Source organism: Oncorhynchus mykiss, chromosome 15 (genome assembly GCF_013265735.2).
Source record: "Oncorhynchus mykiss isolate Arlee chromosome 15, USDA_OmykA_1.1, whole genome shotgun sequence".
NCBI classification, from domain to species: domain Eukaryota; kingdom Metazoa; phylum Chordata; class Actinopteri; order Salmoniformes; family Salmonidae; genus Oncorhynchus; species Oncorhynchus mykiss.
The window spans coordinates 51,338,069-51,356,612 of NC_048579.1; the positions used below are offsets into that span (position 1 = coordinate 51,338,069).

General features: G+C 43.2%; 2 protein-coding genes across 3 annotated transcripts in view; both read left to right on the forward strand.

The window, feature by feature from the left end:
• Positions 1–11,778, forward strand: LOC110490270 (synaptophysin-like protein 1). The gene is made up of 5 exons (XM_021563566.2): positions 1–533; positions 2,619–2,737; positions 6,037–6,241; positions 10,081–10,272; positions 10,519–11,778. Exons 1-5 carry the CDS (start codon positions 462–464, stop codon positions 10,657–10,659), a joined length of 729 nt encoding a protein of 242 aa, XP_021419241.2. The 5' UTR covers positions 1–461; the 3' UTR covers positions 10,660–11,778.
• Positions 11,779–13,292: 1,514 nt separating this feature from the next.
• Positions 13,293–18,544, forward strand: part of atxn7l1 (ataxin 7-like 1) — a 31,219-nt gene continuing 25,967 nt past the window's right edge. The window contains exons 1-3 of one of the 2 annotated variants that reach the window (XM_036944564.1): positions 13,293–13,447; positions 13,920–13,988; positions 17,632–17,736. In XM_036944564.1, coding sequence (XP_036800459.1) covers positions 13,351–13,447; positions 13,920–13,988; positions 17,632–17,736 — 271 coding nt within the window. In that variant the 5' untranslated portion in view covers positions 13,293–13,350. Of the gene's footprint in view, positions 13,448–13,919; positions 13,989–17,631; positions 17,737–18,544 lie in introns of those variants that run through there. The other variant, XM_036944565.1, reaches the window with a different exon arrangement.

Sequence of the window (18,544 nt, forward strand, 5' to 3'; positions counted from 1 at the left end):
TTCCAAACAGAGACCGAAGGTTCAGCAGCTTAGTGCGAATACAATACAGACATAATTTTTTTACAGTCATTTGCAGGCTTACACAGTGTTTTTTTGTGTTAAGGAATTCGAGACGCGCAGTTGAGAGAACCGTTACTTTCCATCATTGGTCTATCAGTTGTTTAGCCAATTTAGGATTTTTTAAATCGACCCAATCCTAGGTGATTCAAGTTGCAACTATCTACCGAGAGAGTAAACATTAATCTAAAAAGGCAAATTGACCGTTTTTCATAATTTGTTTCTACTCTAGCCTCCGGCATTTGCGTAGGAGGGACAGGGATCACCAAAACAGAGCGCACAAAGCCATTGCGCGCAGTACCACGTCATTCTGTCAAACTTAATGAAACTTGTTTCGTTACTTTCTAGCAACAATACTTAATTTTCATTCAGATAATATTTACATAGTTGGGGAGTCGGGGGAGATGATAACAGGATTTCGACTGAACTTGGCGCCTCTCAAGGAACCGCTGGGATTCATCAAATTTATAGAATGGGTAAGTAGGCTACACTGTCCAGAATCTTACTGGAGAAAATATGCAGCTCAACAGTTCTAATAGCCGAGGGATTTTTCACTTTAGTTCGAGGCTGTGGCCTGATTAAATCAAATAGAAAAGACATGTACTGTATATCATGCTTTTTGTTGCATTTCAATCGTATTGCATGTAGGAGCAAACCACACAAGCTTTCACCAGTTTTTCATAAACTAATGGGTCACAGTTTTGTTTTGTCAGTCTCTCTTCTCCTGATTCTGCAATGACAAAACAATGATAGCCTACAGTATGACATTCATTCAACTCTCCATTTCAGCAAAGTCTGTTACAGTAGCGGGCTAGGGGCTGGATCAGTTTGTACTGGCATGGTTTTGAAATGTCCCTGTTCAAAACCCTTTTCCTGCCTTTCAAATGAAAGGCAAGAGGTGTTATACATTAATTCATGTCTCATTAATAATTCACTTTAATGTTACCCAGCATATACAATCATTATCTTGAAGGGAACATGCAGATCTGGGGTCAGGAAGCTCTGTGCCCCTGACATAACCTGACACTTAGAAGAAAATGAAATTAAAATTGCACCCAATCAAGCTGACAGGTTTTGCAGAACTTAAAAATCCTTGAGACCATGTTGACGCACCCTACTGACTCAATCTAAGTAACATAATAGAAAAAATCTGTCCATTTAACCTAGAGATATCTGGGATGCGTCTCAATCTACTCCATCCCCATCTCCGAAAATCGGTCTTCTCGCATGTAATGTCTGAACCTCCAAACCCGGTACCAGTTTTAAAAAAATAATGGAAGTATGGGTGTCGTTTTGGGGTTAAACATGTGTCCAAAAAACACATATTTCCTGTGCTTTCTTACGCTGTATCTTCTAGATAAAGGACAGATACTTCAAAACCTTATTCCATTTCATTCATTTTTTGTCATGAATGTGTTATCAATGCGTTTCTATGGGCTGTAGTAGTAGTGGGCTTAGACTTTTAGAGAGTTAATCAGCACTGAAGTGGTGTGATATAGTTTTTAGGCCAGGGTTACATTCCTTCCACTTTGGAAACCATGTTGTCCTGAGAATCCATGCTTTTGGAGAGAATTCCTTAATCAAGTTTAACCGACTTGCCTGCATAACTCGGTCAAAGGAATCCTGTGTAGCCATGCAGGAGGACATTAGGTTAACAATTCAGCTGTTCTCTCTCTCTCTCTCTCTCTCTCTCACTCTCTCTCTCTCTCTCTCTCTCTCTCTCTCTCTCTCTCTCTCTCTCTCTCTCACTCTCTCTCTCTCTCTCTCTCTCTCTCTCTCTCTCTCTCTCTCTCTCTCTCTCTCTCTCTCTCTCTCTCTCTCTCTCTCTCTCTCTCTCTCTCTCTCACTGTGCAAATCCTTCAAGATACAGGCTGCAGGCAAGTAAGGCAGCAACCAGACAGGCAGCACCACCCCAGTCACCCAAGTCATCTGACCATAGCAGGCTGTTGTCTCTGTCTGTGCATTTGCAGTGCTCACTAGATGTTAATTGCTGTGAAATGGCACAAGTTGCTACAATGAGGTCGTCAGCCAACAGGAAGTTGCCACACTGTGAAATGAAAACATCTGGAGAAGGGTGAGAAAGAAGGGCCTACCCGGAAGCAAAATGGAGGCACAGTCACGAAGTAGCATTACGTTTCCCCCTAGACACTGATCTAATAGCCTACATCGAGAGAGAGAGAGGGCATCAACCTTAGAACCACATGGATTGCAGCAGATAGAACGAGAAGAGGATCAAAACAGATCTTTATGTACACCGTTAGATCCTCCTTTCTCTTGGCAAGCTTGCTGTTGGGTGTGATGCTGCATGCAGTCTCTTCAATTCTTTCAGTCCGTTTATCCAAACACCCCCCCCCCTGAGCTGGTCTACTACAGTATCTCACAGTATGTCCAGTGTAAGCAATGTTTCTCCCTTCTCCCCGCTCAGCTAAAACAGTTTACGTGATATATATATCTCTCTCTCTCTCAATATCTCTCTCTCTCTCTCTCTCTCTCTCTCTCTCAATCTCTCTCTCTCTCTCTCTCTCTCTCTCAATCTCTCTCTCTTTCTCTGTTTTAAACAGCTGACAGCCATCTTTGCATTTGGGAGCTGTGGGGGGTATTCTGGAAGGACTATCGTGTCACTCTTCTGCAGCGAAGGAAGGAACGAGACACTGAATGCTACTTTTAGCTATCCCTTCAGGTGGGTGTCAGTCAGTTCTCTCTCTCTGTGTTACTGTGTTTGATAACCCATACAACTATTAGACCCAACTGCAAATAAGACCCCTTTTTGAAATATTTGAAATACCTTGATGTGTTATCAGATATCCTGCTGGAACTAGGAAGGAAGTTGTTGTATAGATATCATCTGTAGAAGGATGTTCGTGGTGGAGGAAACAACTTGACCCCATGACCTCAACTGATTATTTCCTCCATTAATCTGGATGAGTGTTTTCGTGTGCAGTGTAATGACTGGGGTTTATTCCAGGTGTAGTATGACACAAACAGGAAGTGACCTGTACAGTGAAGATGTATCAGGTTAAAATAGATGACACAATGAATAGTTTTTAATTGTCAATCAGGATGATTAGCAGCTGAAATGTTGACAATAAAAGTCTCCATTCTTTCCTCTTGCTATTGTCATTCTATATCCCCTGGGTATAAGTACACTGAACAAAAATATAAATGCAACATGGGTCCCATGTTTCATGACCTGAAATTAAAGATCCCAGAAATGTTCCATATGCACAAAAAGCTTATTTCTCTAAAAATGTTGTGCACAACTTTGTTTACATCCTTGTTAGTGAGCATTTATCCTTTTCCAAGATAATCCATCCTCCTGACAGTTGTTGCATATCAAGAAGCTGATTAAATATAATGATAATTACACAGGTGCACCTTATGCCAAGGACAATAAAAGGCCACTTTAAAATGTGCACTTTTCTCACACAACAAAGTGGCACAGATGCCTCAAGTTTTGAGGGAGCGTGCAATTGGCGTGCTGACTGCAGGAATGTCCACCAGAGCTGTTGCCAGAAAATGTAATGTTAATTTCTCTACCATAAGCCGTCTCCAACGTCATTTTATAGAATTTGTCTGTACTTCCAACCGGCCTCACAACCACAGATGGCGTTGTATGGGCGAGCGGTTTGCTGTGTCAACATTGTGAACAGAGTGTCCCATGGGGGCGGTGGGGTTATGGTATGGGCAGGCATAAGCTACGGACAACGAACACAATTGCATTTTATCGATGGCAATTTGAATGCACAGAGATACCGTGACGAGATCCTAAGGCCCATTGTCATGCCATTCATCTGCCGCCATCACCCCATGTCACAAGCATCTGTACACAAGCTGAAAATGTCCCAGTTCTTCCATGGCCTGCATACTCACCAGACATGTCAGCCATTGAGCATGTTTGGGATGCTCTGGATCGACGTGTACGACAGCGCATTCCAGTTTCCGCCAATATCCAGCAACTCCGCTGGATATTGGGACAACATTCCATAATCAACAGCCTGCAAAGGAGATGTGTTGCGCTGCATGAGACAAATGGTGGTCACACCAGATAGTGACTGGTTTTCTGATCCACGCCCCTAACTTTTTAAAAAAGGTATCTGGGACCAATAGATGTATATCTGTATTCTCAGTCATGTGAAATATATAGATTAGGGCCTAATGAATTTATTTAAACTTACTGATTTCCTTATGAACTGTAACTGAGTAAAATCTTTGAAATTGTTGCATGTTGCGTTTATATTTTTGTTCAGTATATTTAGTGTGACATTGATCTCTTATAGAAGTACTCTGGATAACTCTGCTATATTACGTAGATACAGTGCCTTGCGAAAGTATTCGGCCCCCTTGAACTTTGCGACCTTATGCCACATTTCAGGCTTCAAACATAAAGATATAAAACTGTATTTTTTTGTGAAGAATCAACAACAAGTGGGACACAATCATGAAGTGGAACGACATTTATTGGATATTTCAAACTTTTTTAACAAATCAAAAACGGAAAAATTGGGTGTGCAAAATTATTCAGCCCCCTTAAGTTAATACTTTGTAGCGCCACCTTTTGCTGCGATTACAGCTGTAAGTCGCTTGGGGTATGTCTCTATCAGTTTTGCACATCGAGAGACTGACATTTTTTCCCATTCCTCCTTGCAAAACAGCTCGAGCTCAGTGAGGTTGGATGGAGAGCATTTGTGAACAGCAGTTTTCAGTTCTTTCCACAGATTCTCGATTGGATTCAGGTCTGGACTTTGACTTGGCCATTCTAACACCTGGATATGTTTATTTTTGAACCATTCCATTGTAGATTTTGCTTTATGTTTTGGATCATTGTCTTGTTGGAAGACAAATCTCCGTCCCAGTCTCAGGTCTTTTGCAGACTCCATCAGGTTTTCTTCCAGAATGGTCCTGTATTTGGCTCCATCCATCTTCCCATCAATTTTAACCATCTTCCCTGTCCCCGCTGAAGAAAAGCAGGCCCAAACCATGCTGCTGCCACCACCATGTTTGACAGTGGGTATGGTGTGTTCAGGGTGATAAGCTGTGTTGCTTTTACGCCAAACATAACATTTTGCATTGTTGCCAAAAAGTTCAATTTTGGTTTCATCTGACCAGAGCACCTTCTTCCACATGTTTGGTGTGTCTCCCAGGTGGCTTGTGGCAAACTTTAAACAACACTTTTTATGGATATCTTTAAGAAATGGCTTTCTTCTTGCCACTCTTCCATAAAGGCCAGATTTGTGCAATATACGACTGATTGTTGTCCTATGGACAGTCTCCCACCTCAGCTGTAGATCTCTGCAGTTCATCCAGAGTGATCATGGGCCTCTTGGCTGCATCTCTGATCAGTCTTCTCCTTGTATGAGCTGAAAGTTTAGAGGGACGGCCAGGTCTTGGTAGATTTGCAGTGGTCTGATACTCCTTCCATTTCAATATTATCGCTTGCACAGTGCTCCTTGGGATGTTTAAAGCTTGGGAAATCTTTTTGTATCCAAATCCGGCTTTAAACTTCTTCACAACAGTATCTCGGACCTGCCTGGTGTGTTCCTTGTTCTTCATGATGCTCTCTGCGCTTTTAACGGACCTCTGAGACTATCACAGTGCAGGTGCATTTATACGGAGACTTGATTACACACAGGTGGATTGTATTTATCATCATTAGTCATTTAGGTCAACATTGGATCATTCAGAGATCCTCACTGAACTTCTGGAGAGAGTTTGCTGCACTGAAAGTAAAGGGGCTGAATAATTTTGCACACCCAATTTTTCAGTTTTTGATTTGTTAAAAAAGTTTGAAATATCCAATAAATGTCATTCCACTTCATGATTGTGTCCCACTTGTTGGTGATTCTTCACAAAAAAATACAGTTTTATATCTTTATGTTTGAAGCCTGAAATGTGGCAAAAGGTCGCAAAGTTCAAGGGGGCCGAATACTTTCGCAAGGCACTGTATGTACACTGAAGTGTTAAGCTGCGTTGTGTCCCCAGGTTAAACCTGGTTGCTCTAGTGGAGAGCAACACCACTCTGTGTAACCACTCCGTGCCCGTCACCCACCTGGTGGGAGACTCCGCCTCCTCGGCCCAGTTCTTTGTGGGCGTGGCCATCATCTGCTTCCTGTACTCTATAGTGGCGTTGCTCGTCTACCTGGGCTACATGCACGTGTACAAGGACTCTGACTTCGGCCCTATGTTTGTGAGTATTGGGAAAGTAAAGGGACAAAACCTAGATTGAGATTCTCATACGTGACTTGAAATGAATATGTTTGATATAATTTGATTTTGATTGATGTTATTTATGTAAGTGTCATACACCTACTCTTGCCCAGCCCACATGGGCTTACAAGACACTACTATACAGAGTACCATTTTCCTTGTACTCAAATCAAAAGAATATTTAACAAATTATACGCATACAATAATCATAGCAAGTACAGCTACCATCCAGCCACACTACACAAACAGTACATTTCTCCTTCACCTCTAGGCATTGTGAACAAACTTTGCAATCTCAAACACATCCTGTTTGAAACTAAATTTAAGGCTCTGCTTGTCTCGTAACCAGAATACTTCACGGTTATCACCAAAAATGTTACAAAAAAGAATGTCTCAGAACATCTGAGATTAATATACAGAGAGCAATAAAACACAACATGGATTTTGTTTTAGATTTCCCCAAGATCACACATTAGGCAAGTTCTCTTTTCTTCAGGCAATCTGTTTGATCTACCCATCTCTATAGCCAAAGGGAGGGTGCTGGAACTGACCTTTGGCTTTCTGTTAGATTCAGGTAGACATACGGTTCAAGGGTGTAGTTCTCTTTGATGAGAGTTGACATTCTAAGCAGGGGTTGGAACAAAAAGTATTTTTCCAATCGTTTCGTTCTGAACAGAACCATAAAAATAAAAAAATCCGTTCCACTGTTCCAACCAGCAAAATAAAGTACTAAACCGGTTCGAACACCCCAAAAAGTTAGGGTTTGTATAGTTTTTTCACATTTCTTTTTAAACTTCTGAAATCATTTCAAAATATATATTTAGCTTGACATTAAATTACTTCACCAATAGATAGAGCAGCTGGATATGAAGCAAGCATCTACAATATGTACATGCATTGGACAGACAAGTAGGGTGTAATATGCGACTGAAACTTTACCCGTGAGAAGAGCGCTGGCCATAAAGCGCTCGGCATCTTGTTGTTACGACATGTATAATCTGAATTAGGCCCACAGAATTATACCTAGGAGGAGTGACATCTATGAAGGAACTTTGAATGTCTTTGAACTTCAGAGAGTTGGCTTGACTAACGATGGACCAGAGCTAGCCCTTGACCATGACTCTCAGTTCCAATACATTACCCATAATGCCGCCTAGAGTTTTCGAGAGCTAGACAAGTTTGTGTAGCAGAGCGGCACAAGAACAGATCTTACCTTTTTTTGTTAATAAATCCAATGTGAAACGTGATAACTATAGTATCCTTAACTAGCATTGAAAATTAAAAATCTCTCTCCCTAATTTCTGAAACATTCGAGTAATGTCAGTAGCTACAGTAGACTATGTTTTGAAGCGATGGAAGGGGCAGTTAGCCGACACACACACACACACACACACACACACACACACACACACACACACACACACACACACACACAGGCAAAGATTTTCAGCTGGCAGGCAGGCAGACACTGAATTTCTGAGTGGCAGAGTGAGGGCTTTGCATAGGCACTTTGTTGCGATTTTTGTTGAACTGAAAAAAAAATGCCCAGAGCATTATTAACTGGTTCCCATGCTTTTAAAATAACAGTTCTGTTCCGGAACCGTATTAGATGACCTTCGTTCTCGGTTCTGGTTCTGTTCCTTGAAAAATGTAATTATTTTACCGTTTTGGGTTATGTTCCTTGAACCGGTTCCAACCCCTGGTTCTAAGTTTAGGTTTAAACCAAATATCAGCTGTCCATTTTTCCAAGTGTATCAGAAAACGTTTGTCCTTGATTTGGTTGATTCGACATGGTAATTTGTTCCTGAATATATACTGCTAATCAGTTTTGAATAACAGAAGTCTCCCATTGACATCAATAAAATTTGTCTGTATGTCCTGACTTCTGTTTTTTTTTATGTCTGATGTATGTAAACTCAGCAAAAAAAGAAATATCCCTTTTTCAGGACCCTGTCTTTTTAACATAATTAGTAAAAATCTAAATAACTTCATTATAAAGTGTTTAAACACTGTTTCCCATGCTTGTTAAATGAACCATAAGCAATTAATGAACATGCACCTGTGGAACAGTCTTTGAGACACTAACAGCTTACAGACAGTAGGCAATTAAGGTCACTGTTATGAAAACTTAGGACACTAAAGAGGTCTTTCTACTGACTCTGACAAACACCAAAAGAAAGCTGCCCAGGATCCCTGCTCATCTGCGCAGATGTGGCCAGGGCAATAAATTGCAATGTCCGTACTGTGAGACGCGTAAGACAGCGCTACAGAGAGACAGGAAGGACAGCTGATCGTCCTCGCAGTGGCAGACTACGTGTAACAACACCTGCACAGGATTGATACATCCGAACATCACACCTGCGGGACAGGTACAGGATGGCAACAACTGCCCGAGTTACACCAGGAACGCACAAAACCTCAGTGCTCAGACTGTCCGCAATAGGCTGGGAGAGGCTGGACTGAGGGCTTGTAGGCCTGTTGTAAGGCAGGTCCTCACCAGACTTCACAGGCAACAATGTCGCTTAATGGGCATAAACCCTCTGTCGCTGGACCAGATAGGACTGGCAAAAAGTGCTCTTCACTGATGAGTCGCGGTTTTGTCTCACCAGGGGTGATGGTCGGATTCAGATTTATCGTCGAAGGGATGAGCGTTACACCGAGGCCTGTACTCTGGAGTGGGATCAATTTGAAGGTGGAGGGTCCGTCAAGGTCTGGGGCGGTGTGCCACAGCATCATCGGACTGACCTTGTTGTCATTGCAGGCAATCTCAACGCTGTGCGTTACAGGGAAGACATCCTCCTCCCTCATGTGGTACCCTTCCTGCAGGCTCATCCTGACATAACCCTACAGCATGACGATGCCACCAGCCATACTGCTAATTCTGTGAGTGATTTCCTACAAGACAGGAATGTCAGTGTTCTGCCATGGGCAGCGAAGAGCCCGGATCTCAATCCCTTTGAGCACGCCTGGGACCTGTTGGATCGGAGGGTGAGGGCTAGGGCCATTCCCCCCAGAAATGTCCGGGAACTAGCATGTGCCTTGGTGGAAGAGTGGGGTAACATCTCACAGCAAGAACTGGCAAATCTGGTGCAGTCCAAGAGGAGGAGATGCACTGCGGTACATAATGCAGCTGGTGGCCACACCAGATACCGACTGTTACTTTTGATTTTGACCCCCCCTTTGTTTAGGAACACATTATTCAATTTCTGTTAGTCACATGTGTCAGGATAGCTAGGATTGGTGGGTGTGGAGTCAAGCACAAAGAGCAACATTCCAAAGGAGAATGTTTATTCCAAATATGGGTCAAGCCAAAAACAACAGGCACACATGACCACAAAAACAGGAACGAAAACAAACCGTAAGCCATAAAACATGAACCTCCACTGACAGCAAAATAAACAAGCCCGCCCAAAAGCAGACCTGAAGGCTTATATAGCCCTGAATAAACGGTTAACAAGAAACAGGTGAAAACAATCAAGACAAAAACAACAGAAAAGGGAAAAGAAATCTGTGGCAGGTAGTAGACTGGTGACGACGACCGCCGAGCTGTGTTTTAAGCCAATTTCTTGAGTTATTCATGCACATCTTCCAGTAGGATGTGAACAATTAATTTGGCGTGGTCCTACGACTGTTTATTCTGTCTTGATAACTCCGTTTGGTCATTGTCACGCCAAGCAAGGCATCACAAACAGATCAGGGATCAGGCCACAATTGAATGTACTCCCTTGTCCATTTTAAACCATGCTGAAGCAAAGTGGTTCCAACGGGAACAAAGTGAGGGATGATGACTTGGGTTCCCTCTTCCCTCTCTCCCCCCAGGATTTTGGTCTGACGGCAGCGATTGCCTTCCTGTGGCTAGTGTGTTCCTCAGCATGGGCCAAGGGGCTGCAGAACGTGAAGGATGCCACCGGGACAGCGGGCATCACCTCCACACTGGCACTCTGCAAGGAGAGCGACGTGTCCTGCGAGGTCACTGACTTCGCCAACATGCGCGCCCTCAATGTCTCTGTGGTGAGCAACTCGACCGTTTAAAACAAATCTTCTTATAGACGATACTTGTTCATCAGAATGTATCAAGTTCACATTCACTTGAATTGCATGACACGCACATAGATTTAAAAAGAGGGGAAATGTAACAGTTTTTCTGCACATCCAACAGAAATACTGTGTTTGCCATGCTCACTTCTCTTTGACCACATGGTCTCACTCTGACTAAAGCAATCTCTGACTAAAGCCATCTCTGCCTATCTCCTCTAGGTGTTTGGGTACCTGAATCTGATCGTGTGGGCTGGGAACGCCTGGATTGTGTACAAGGAGACCCGCTGCCACTCTCAGAAGTACACTGCCCGGCAGGGGGCTGGGGCCGGGCGTGGTCAACAAGTCCCTGCTGCTATCTAATACTCTACTCCACTTCCAATGGCCAAAATAGCCCCTACACACCCTAAGTACTCCTGTAGATCTGAGAGGATTGGATAGATACACTATAAGTTTTATGGTAATAGGCAGCTTCATCTTGCCTGCTGATTGTCTGGGTGGAAACAGCCATATTTTTACTGTGCCTTAGTTATCAATATCTATGCTTTGTCGAATATATCTGTGCCTTCAATACCTGTCCCAATTTTGGGCCATGCCTTTCTGTGCCTTAGCATGCTAATGCTTTCTCTCCTCGTGCCTTCTTTAACTTCTAAACCGGTGCCTTCTCTTACCAGTAAATCTCACGAACCCTGGTATTTTCTCCTAAGCTGTGGTACAGACTCATTGACAGCATTTGTGCACTTTGACCGGCAACTACAGTGTCTTTGTTCTGGGCATTTCTACCAAACCCTAACCTGGGATAATTCAGATTCTTAAACAATGTGTCCTTTCGCCTCATGGCCTAGAAGGAATCCTGATCTGTCCTCACTTGCCTCTTTTTGCCAAGTGTGGCAGTCTTGCTTCCGTCCCTCTCCTCGCCCCAACCCGGGCTCGAACCAGGGACCCTCTGAACACATCAACAACTGCCTCCCACGAAGCATCATTATCTATCGCTCCACAGCTACTTCAAGGTCCCAGAGCGAGTGACGTCACCAGTTGAAACTCTACTAGCGCGCACCACCAACTAGCTAGCCATTTCACACTGTTTACACAAGGATGCATGTGTCTCTGACTGTACCGCTGGCCATATGCTTTCTTAAATGATATCTATAAAACATTTTGTTTGTCTCACTTGAAATTAAGTAGAACTTTCCAGTCTTGATCTTGTTTCTTTCAATATCATCTTCTGTTGCGAAGACTGATTTTTAAAATGATGTTCTTCAGTCTGCCATGGTTTTTGTACTTTGTATTATGTTGTTTGTTGAACCTCAGCCACTAAGAAAGTGTGCATGTGCTGGCTTTATGTTTTGAAATCTCCTGTTTTTTTTATTTTTTTTAGATTGCTTAATGAATTATTATTCCCTGCCATTACCTTTGCATTTCTGATCTATTTTCGGTTATTACCTTTGATCTAATAAAAGTGTAACTTGAAGTGCTTGTGTATGGAAGGCCAATGTTGAGTGTGTGTTTGTAATGTCTGGTATCCTGGTTATGCCTCTGTCTTCCTCTTGTAGTCATCAGACCAACTTTAGCTTCATGGAGGATCTGTATGGAGCTGTCCTTTTCACAACATGCGAATTATGAATGTCTGCTTTCTTTTTGAATAAAAACCAAGGCATTTCCTACATTCTCTCTTTTTGTATAAAAGTAGAATGGGTCTCTCTCTCTATCTGGTAATATTTACTTCGCTTACAAGCCATACTGGGGAGGTTGCAGGACATTTCTGACCCAAAGACTCCTGAAGACATAATGCAGCTTTTGTTTCATGGTCTGTCCTGTGACCTCACTGTTTACCGTTTGTCTGAAGAACAAACAGGATATTATCTGGTAATGCTGCTCCGGTGTGTCTGAGCTGATCACTGGCATCCTTAATGCATCATTCCTCCCTTCCTTTAAATGCTCATCTGACATGACTGGATCATTTAAATCTATGTGATCATTGCTTAGACCTACCAGACTGTCTTTGAGGGTGACAATTACCTCACGTAAGGATGAAATGATGCAATATTATAGTAGCCTATTGGAACATGGCTCAAGTATTCCTCCCATTGATGTCCTGCAGCTAGGGAACCACTGTTACATGCTCAGTCATGTGGTCTGTGGTAGTCCACACTGACACGTGCTGAAGTCATGCGGCCCTATTGGCTTTGTTTCCTGTTCAACACCAGCCTACCATCACTGACCTATAACTAATGTTATAACACTGCAGCTGCAGCTATAACACAAGTTTGACCACTCATCCACACATTTTTCCATACATTTCTCCAACAATCACTTGTTGAAGGATGTATGGGTACTGACTGTATGGATATTTTCACAAACATCGACATCACCAATGAGCCAATGTTGTAGGCCACTGTCTGTCCATCATTGAGTAGAGACGCAATTTTCAATTCCAACCACAAGAGGTCAATGCTGAGTCATATTTTGTTGTTGCGCTGAAGATCTCTTGGAACAATGTATAGGATTCCTATGGCAAATTTGTGATCAGCAAAAGTGATATTTGATATAATAATGTGTATGGGCAGCAAAAGGTATTTTGTTTGTGTAGTGCAAAAGTGTACAATATTCTTGTCTGTAGTAAAAGTATTATTGACCGACTAGGATATTGCTGCTTCACAACGACTGCACGTTGTTGTACTGTATTATACTGTAATATGGCTCACATATTGGTCAAATGTGCTGTACTTTGGCTATTGCCAGCCTAAAATCTTCTACTGTTACTGAAACATTAAAACATATTGAATATGTAAGACATCGGAATATATTTCAGCAAATCAACAATGGGTGAAATGCAATTTTGAGAAAAACAACAACACACGTGTCATTTATGTATCAGAAAAACAAACGTTTGAACTTCAGAGGCCCACACACCCCTTTGCAACCTTTCAACTCCTTGCCGCCAGAGGCCGAGCGAAGACGGAACGTGACGAAAATGACGTCAGGTGCTCCGCTTGTCTCGTTTAGCGTACTGCGAAGGAGAGGGAAAAAAGCAAGCAACAAGAAGGAAGTGCAATGGCGACATTGGATCGCCAACTACCAAATCCGGATACGTTCCTGTGCAAACCTTGGTCGACTTTTATCAGCGCAGCAAAATTACACTATTCTGACAGTAAGTGCACGTCAATTTTGTCGTCCATTTCTATAAAAATGGCACGTGCGAACAGTGTTGTTGAACTGAGATTGAGTTAGCCAGCCGTGTCCTCCATGCATCTGTCAAAACTGGAAGATAACAACCACATATTAAGTTAGTTACCAAATGCATAACAAATCGATAAAACGCATGTTTTGCAAATGCTCTGTACTCATTTCTCTGATGCATTCTCAACATGTTCGTGATGTACATGGGTTAGTTTACTGCTGTCTGGCCAGGATAACTTTTCGTTGCTTGTTGGTGACAGTTTGCTTGATTGGTCATGGCACCTCGTCAGTTAACGTTACAGCTGCGACCTAGTTATCGAGCTGGACGTCATGACACGTTCCAGCGTGGCGTGCGTGAGATGTATGTTTAATTCAAGCAATAACTAACCTCTAGTACATTAACTCCAATATGAACCTTATTTTCTTATATTACTCAAATACAGACTCGCTCGTCGGAAACCGCTTGAAAGAGCTGTACAACTCCTGGGAAGGAACTAAACTCAGCAAAGAAGGTAAGGTTGATCAAAACGTGTTGTGGTGACTGTCACCCGAGCCTTGTTCTTGTGGACTGATGACACTCCAGGTGTCACTCCGGCGTTCTTGCCAACATTCTTGCATATTTTAACACCAAGGCCACACAACAAGGCACAGCCTGTCAACTTCAAAGCTAAGGGATGATCACAGCATACATATTTCCTAAAGCTGTTTATTATGAAGATCACATGTGTTTTATGTATGATAGTGAATGTACGAATTTGTTAATTACAAACGAATTGATATCTAGTGGCATGATATTGGTCAAGTAGGAAATGTCACATGTGCATGACTATGTTCCCTTCCTGCTTACCTAGAGTTTGTACCCTAGAGGTTTTTGGCTCCACCTACACTGTACAAATGAGGGGATTTGATAACTCTAGGTTGGTGGGCCACCCAGAGTGACAGACAGGAGCTACACTCAAGTGTAGTACACTTCAGTACTAACTACCCCGTCTTCAGTTCCGTCAGACTGAGTGCCAAAGCAGCCTCTCTCAGTCCCAGCCAGACTGGAATCACCAACATGCTCTGACTGCTGATCCCAGGCCAACACACTGAGACAGAGTAAGATTGACTTGCCCTTTAGACACTGATCTAAGGCCAGTTGTGTTTGCCCTGGACCCCCTAATGGATAAGGTAAGGAGATCCACTCACTCAGTCAGAATGGAGTCTCCCAGTGTTGTTGTTCCCCGGCCAAGAGTCCGGCAGGTTGTGAGACACACACACACACACACACACACTCTCAGTCAGTCACACCATCAGCCGATGAGGTCACACCATGTGTCAAGCAGACAGTAATAGCTAACTGGGTGACGTCATTACAGTCCAATGCCGAATCATCTCTGAGATTAGTGCCAGACAGCGATTATGCCCATTGTTATATGGTGAACTCAGCATTATGCCTTCTCTCCACTACATAGGTCAACAGCTGATGCGGTCTATAATTCAATTCATTATCTGACAATGTTGTTTAGAGGATAAGTGAGACTTGACAATGCACAAATATATAGAAAAATGTTATCCCCGCTTTAAACTATTTTCTCAGCGGGTGTCTGACAGACAGTGTGTTTCTCTCTCTGCCTGGGTAGCTCTCATTCACGAAAGACAAGATTGTTTTAGCAGCAGTGTTGTGGCAGTTTGTGTCGTTTTGGCAGGCGAGCGCTGGAGTAAACTACACACTGTTCTCATTTGTCTTGGCAGAGACAGATGAAAAAAAAACTGGTGCTTTTATAAGTGCTGAAACTTGTTGTTTCTGGTTTAGGGATGTGGACATTTGAAATAATTTCACTATTAGAATAATATCAGGATTTTCTTTCTTGGATATCTGGATAGTTGGAATACATGTTTTTTTGTTTGTTTTTACTTGTGTTTTTAGTAGGAGGAAGGACGTGTGTGTGTGTGTGTGTGTGTGTGTGTGTGTGTGTGTGTGTGTGTGTGTGTGTGTGTGTGTGTGTGAGAGACTACAAAGTAGCCAAGCTGGCCCGCGCGCGTTAGACAATCTTGTAACAGGTAGCTGCTGCCTATTCATCATGCCACGACAGTGCCTGTTTTGACTGCGTCAAATCGATGTTAGGTAACTAGCTAGGTAACGAGCTAACTAAGGCTACAGTTACTGCACTCCTCGTCCTTGTAAAGAAATGGCAACACCGTGGTTCAGATTAAACAACAGCCCACCTCTTGGTTGTTTGTCGTAGCCCACTCCTCCTCATTTAGCTCACTTTTGAATTCTGTCATTTTAATTCCATGTTGCGTTGATTAGAGATCTCTCACTTCACTTGCTACACTTGGAAGCTCAGACTGTGGAGCGGCTTTGATTGGCCGACAAAAAATCACCAAGCGTGAAACGTGTGCAGGCTGCCGACGTAGATGTCTTTTTTTTTTTAATGGGGTGAACGCCATGAACCCTACTTTTTAACAAGTTGCTTGTTTTATTGAATGAAACCGTTTCCAATGTCATCCTTGTATTTAACAGTGTCACGTGGATAATTAAATGTACGTACAAAGCATTGTCATTGTTAATTTGTTAATAAATAGGGCGGCAGGTAGCCTAGAAGTCAAAAAGCATTGGGCCAGTAATCGAAAGGTCGCTGGTTCGAATCCCCGAGCCGGCTAGGTGAAAAATCTGTCTGTGCCCTGGGCAGCTGCTGCTACTGTTAAACCTTTGACTGTCATCTACCGTAGTGCCCTTCGTTTTGTTACAGGGGACAGTTTTGATACTCATCAATACATCCTGTATCAAAAGGTTGGCTGGACTTCGCTAAAGACCCGTAGATCTCTACATTACTCACCTTTTTGTGTTTACAAGGCCCTACTTCAGAAACGTCCATCTTATCTAACTTTGCTGTTGAAGTATAGACACCCGAGTTGCCTAACCTGTTCACAGGATTGGTTAACTCTCGAGCTTTCTAGGATCTCCCCCGAGCTTGGTAAATCTGCTTTAGGTTTTAATGTACCGTATTGCTGGATAACATCCATTTCGTCTTGATGTTCTGGTACAGTTTAGAGTAATGGTTGGGGATTTATTTGTGGAGGGATGTAAACTGTTTTTTCTAAGTGATTTGTGATGTTTTACTTGTAGGGCACATTTGGAAAAAGATGTCTTCCCTGGTAAAATAAAGGTTTAAAAAAAAAAGATGGGCTATTTTTATTGGAGCAGAGCGGCTGGTCTACCGGAGTGGTCTGATGCGCCACACAGTGTAGGGGCTGGACCATGGAGGTCAAGGTTGCCCTTAACCACTGATCTAGCATCAGAATAACCCTCCGCCAATCCTAACCTTTAACCATTCTGTCTAAGCAACTATCTGGACCAGATCCACTCGATTTGATTAGTTTATTTTGATCCCCATTTAGTTGTTGCAGAACCAGCAGCTACTCTTCCTGGGGTCCACACAAAACACAGAGCATGACAAGTAACACAACACTGATACACTGGTGGACAAGCACAGTCACGCACATCTTAAAATACGAAGACACAATCAATCAGCAGGCATTATTGTATGTTTAGTGTTACCCAGAGTGATGCTTCAGTCCTCGCTTCCATGAGACCTTGACTGGCTCTGAGGCAGCATCCCCCTTCTCCCCAAAGTGTACACTTGTGGAGAATTGGGACGCAGCCAAAGATCTCCGGACGGTCCGGGACAGCATGAGTACCGCCTCAGTTAGATACCCACCAAGCATGACCGGTCTCCTATCTATTCCAGTCGACAGGACATGCCAGGTCAAGGCGAAGACGAACCAAATCCTCAGTTTTCCCACAGGTTGATGTTTATTGTCATGATTTTTCTCCTGAAGGCAGCACTGAGCGATTTTTCCCGGTAGTTAGTTGTAGGCATCGTGGTTTAGTTAAAAATCGTATTTGATGACTTTGTGGCACTCTGCAGAGCAAGATTCACGACGACAAATGCTATCCTGCCAATCCCCCTGGGATGCAGAGTACACATAGTGATGAGTAAAATTAAACATTTAACATTTTGATTGGATCAGCTGAACCCCCCCCCCCCCCCCTCCCCCTCCCAACATTAACCATGGGAGGAAACAACAAGCTGCCCTTAGATCAATGCAGCTTTCTGGTCCTTCTCCTAGCTCACCCCCTGTCCCTGTTCCTGTCTCTGTCTCCTGCAGAGATGCACGTGTTTGGCCAGTTTCCCAACCAGGAGGATTTCTGTCTCGTCGTCTGCAATGTCTGCAACCAAGTGGTCAAACCCCAGGGCATCCTCACCCACTACGGTAAGAACCCTAACACCTACACACTACAGTAAGACCCCTAACACTAACCCATCCCAGTAAGAGCCCCTTAAACATTGGTCAGTGCTGGACCAAAGTAAAATCACATTTTATTTGTCACATGCTTCGTAGACTAAAAGAGAAAAGGTTACTTACGGGTCCTTTTCCTACAATGCAGAGTTAAAGTTTAAAAAATAATAATAATAATTGAAAACCAGCTCTTGTCTGTCCGTCTGCTTACGTTCTCGTTGATCCCCAGTGAGCGGAGCGCGCTTACATCTGCTCTCTGCTGCTGGCTGCTCATGTCCTAGAGAGAGGAGTCCGTCTGTGCCAAGAGACAGGCAAAACACACACACACACACGACCCACTTTGAGTGCTCTCTCCTGCCCCCTGCAGGTTGCTGCCTCCAGCTGCAGTCCTCTCAGACAGGACCTAGACTTTTTCCTAACCACTAAATTGTTATAACGCATGTACATCTGACCTTAGATCTGTGGTTAGGGGAAACAGGAAATCTTCCTCTCACAACAGCTGCTCATTGACAGGCTCTGAATAGGTCAGGTCTGCTCAGGGGTCAATGCCTTTCAGCTATGCTCCTCCAGCTCGTGTGTGTGTGTGTGTGTGTGTGTGTGTGTGTGTGTAAATACTCTTTCTGCCAGCCAGGCTGCAGGAGTCAGACAGACACATCTGTAGCTGGCGGCGGAGGCTGATTAAGCAGTTTAACGGAAAAGCTTTTGTGTGTTATTCAGAGGTGGGGTGTGTGTCATTCTGAGAATGTCTGTGTGCTAGACTGTTATTCATAGTGTGTGCGTT

Bases quoted from the DNA above. Each gene is read 5' to 3' on its own strand.
- LOC110490270 (XM_021563566.2), top strand. From the start codon at position 462: ATGATAACAGGATTTCGACTGAACTTGGCGCCTCTCAAGGAACCGCTG. The intron at 6,242-10,080 runs GTGAGTATTGGG...CTCTCCCCCCAG, and splicing joins CTGACTTCGGCCCTATGTTT to GATTTTGGTCTGACGGCAGC. The intron at 10,273-10,518 runs GTGAGCAACTCG...TATCTCCTCTAG, and splicing joins GCGCCCTCAATGTCTCTGTG to GTGTTTGGGTACCTGAATCT.